The 1,203-nt window shown below is 40.6% G+C and overlaps 1 protein-coding gene across 1 annotated transcript; it reads left to right on the top strand.

The window, feature by feature from the left end:
- The first annotated feature begins 226 nt into the window (after positions 1–226).
- LOC145001875 (MFP1 attachment factor 1-like) lies at positions 227–991 on the top strand. Its single transcript, XM_078961208.1, has 2 exons — positions 227–784; positions 875–991. Exon 1 carries the CDS (start codon positions 282–284, stop codon positions 762–764), a length of 483 nt encoding a protein of 160 aa, XP_078817334.1. The 5' UTR covers positions 227–281; the 3' UTR covers positions 765–784; positions 875–991.
- The last annotated feature ends 212 nt before the right edge of the window (positions 992–1,203 follow it).

Below are 1,203 nucleotides of genomic sequence, written 5' to 3'. Positions count from 1 at the left end.
GCACTTTTGGTTTTATTATGTAAGCGCATAAATAGAAGTACAGGCTTACAATATAATCATGTTTTAAAATACACATATTTAGTAAAAACTGTGGGAGGACGTTGTAATAGTACTTAACGGGTGGGATTTTTCAGGGATTAATTTGTAAGGGACCTATCTTAACCAAAAAGTATAGTGTAGGGGGTGTAAAAAAAATTATATCCTTAATATATACGTGTCATCTCTTTTTTCGCTTCTTTACTTCCAACTCGGTCTTCGACACAACAAAACTCAGAGAGAATATGACGGACCAAACCGAGGAACAAACGACAACAGTTGCCGCCGGAGAAGATTCCGATATCACCGTCAAACAGGCGAAGCCGACAGTCGATGAGACAGTGAAGAAGCTGGAAAAGATGAGCTTCAGCATTTGGCCGCCAACACAACGCACTCGTGACGCCGTCATCAAGCGTCTCATCGAGACACTTTCCGACAAATCTGTCCTCTCCGATCGTTATGGAACAGTACCAGCTGATGAGGCCGCCGATGTCGCCAGTCGCATCGAGGAGGACGCCTTTAATGCTGCCTCTGCCTCACCTGTCGCTGCTAACGATGACGGAATCGAGATCCTCCAATGTTACTCTAAAGAGATCAGTAAGCGAATGCTTGACACCGTTAAGTCCAGATCTGCCTCATCAGCGGCCTCCCTGACTCCAGATGAGAAGGACGGTGCCACCACCGATTCTTCTGCTCAGGACGGAGAAAGCTCGACCGTGGAAGCCTAATCTTAGAGCTGTTGCAAACGGTTAGGGTTTCATATTTGTATCTTTATCGGTTTGCTCAGTTAATTTCTAGGGTTTTGATTTCGATGAGTGCTTGTTTATCTGTTTTTCAGATCTAAAATATCGATGCGTATGTTCATTTGACTTTTATGGATTTCTGTCTTAATCGTACATCTGTTCGAGGGTTCTGGGATTTAATATGTTATATATCACATCTTCTTAAATTTCTACTTTGATTTCTATGAATTTCGCAGTGAAAGCAGTGTGTATACTATTCTTCGTAGACAACCTAAATGATTTTCCTATTAATATTCGAAATTTGAATGTTCATCTTCATCCTCAATTTACATCATCGATATGTATCTAATACAACTTCATCGAAAGAATTCATAGAACTGTTGAACTTTATTCACCAACTTCAGTAAAAATTACTTAATGGATA

Source organism: Lactuca saligna, chromosome 6, assembly GCF_052625555.1.
Source record: "Lactuca saligna cultivar CGN05327 chromosome 6, ASM5262555v1, whole genome shotgun sequence".
NCBI lineage: Eukaryota > Viridiplantae > Streptophyta > Magnoliopsida > Asterales > Asteraceae > Lactuca > Lactuca saligna.
This window is presented reverse-complemented; position numbering and strand designations above follow the sequence as displayed.

Bases quoted from the DNA above. Each gene is read 5' to 3' on its own strand.
- LOC145001875 (XM_078961208.1), top strand. From the start codon at position 282: ATGACGGACCAAACCGAGGAACAAACGACAACAGTTGCCGCCGGAGAA.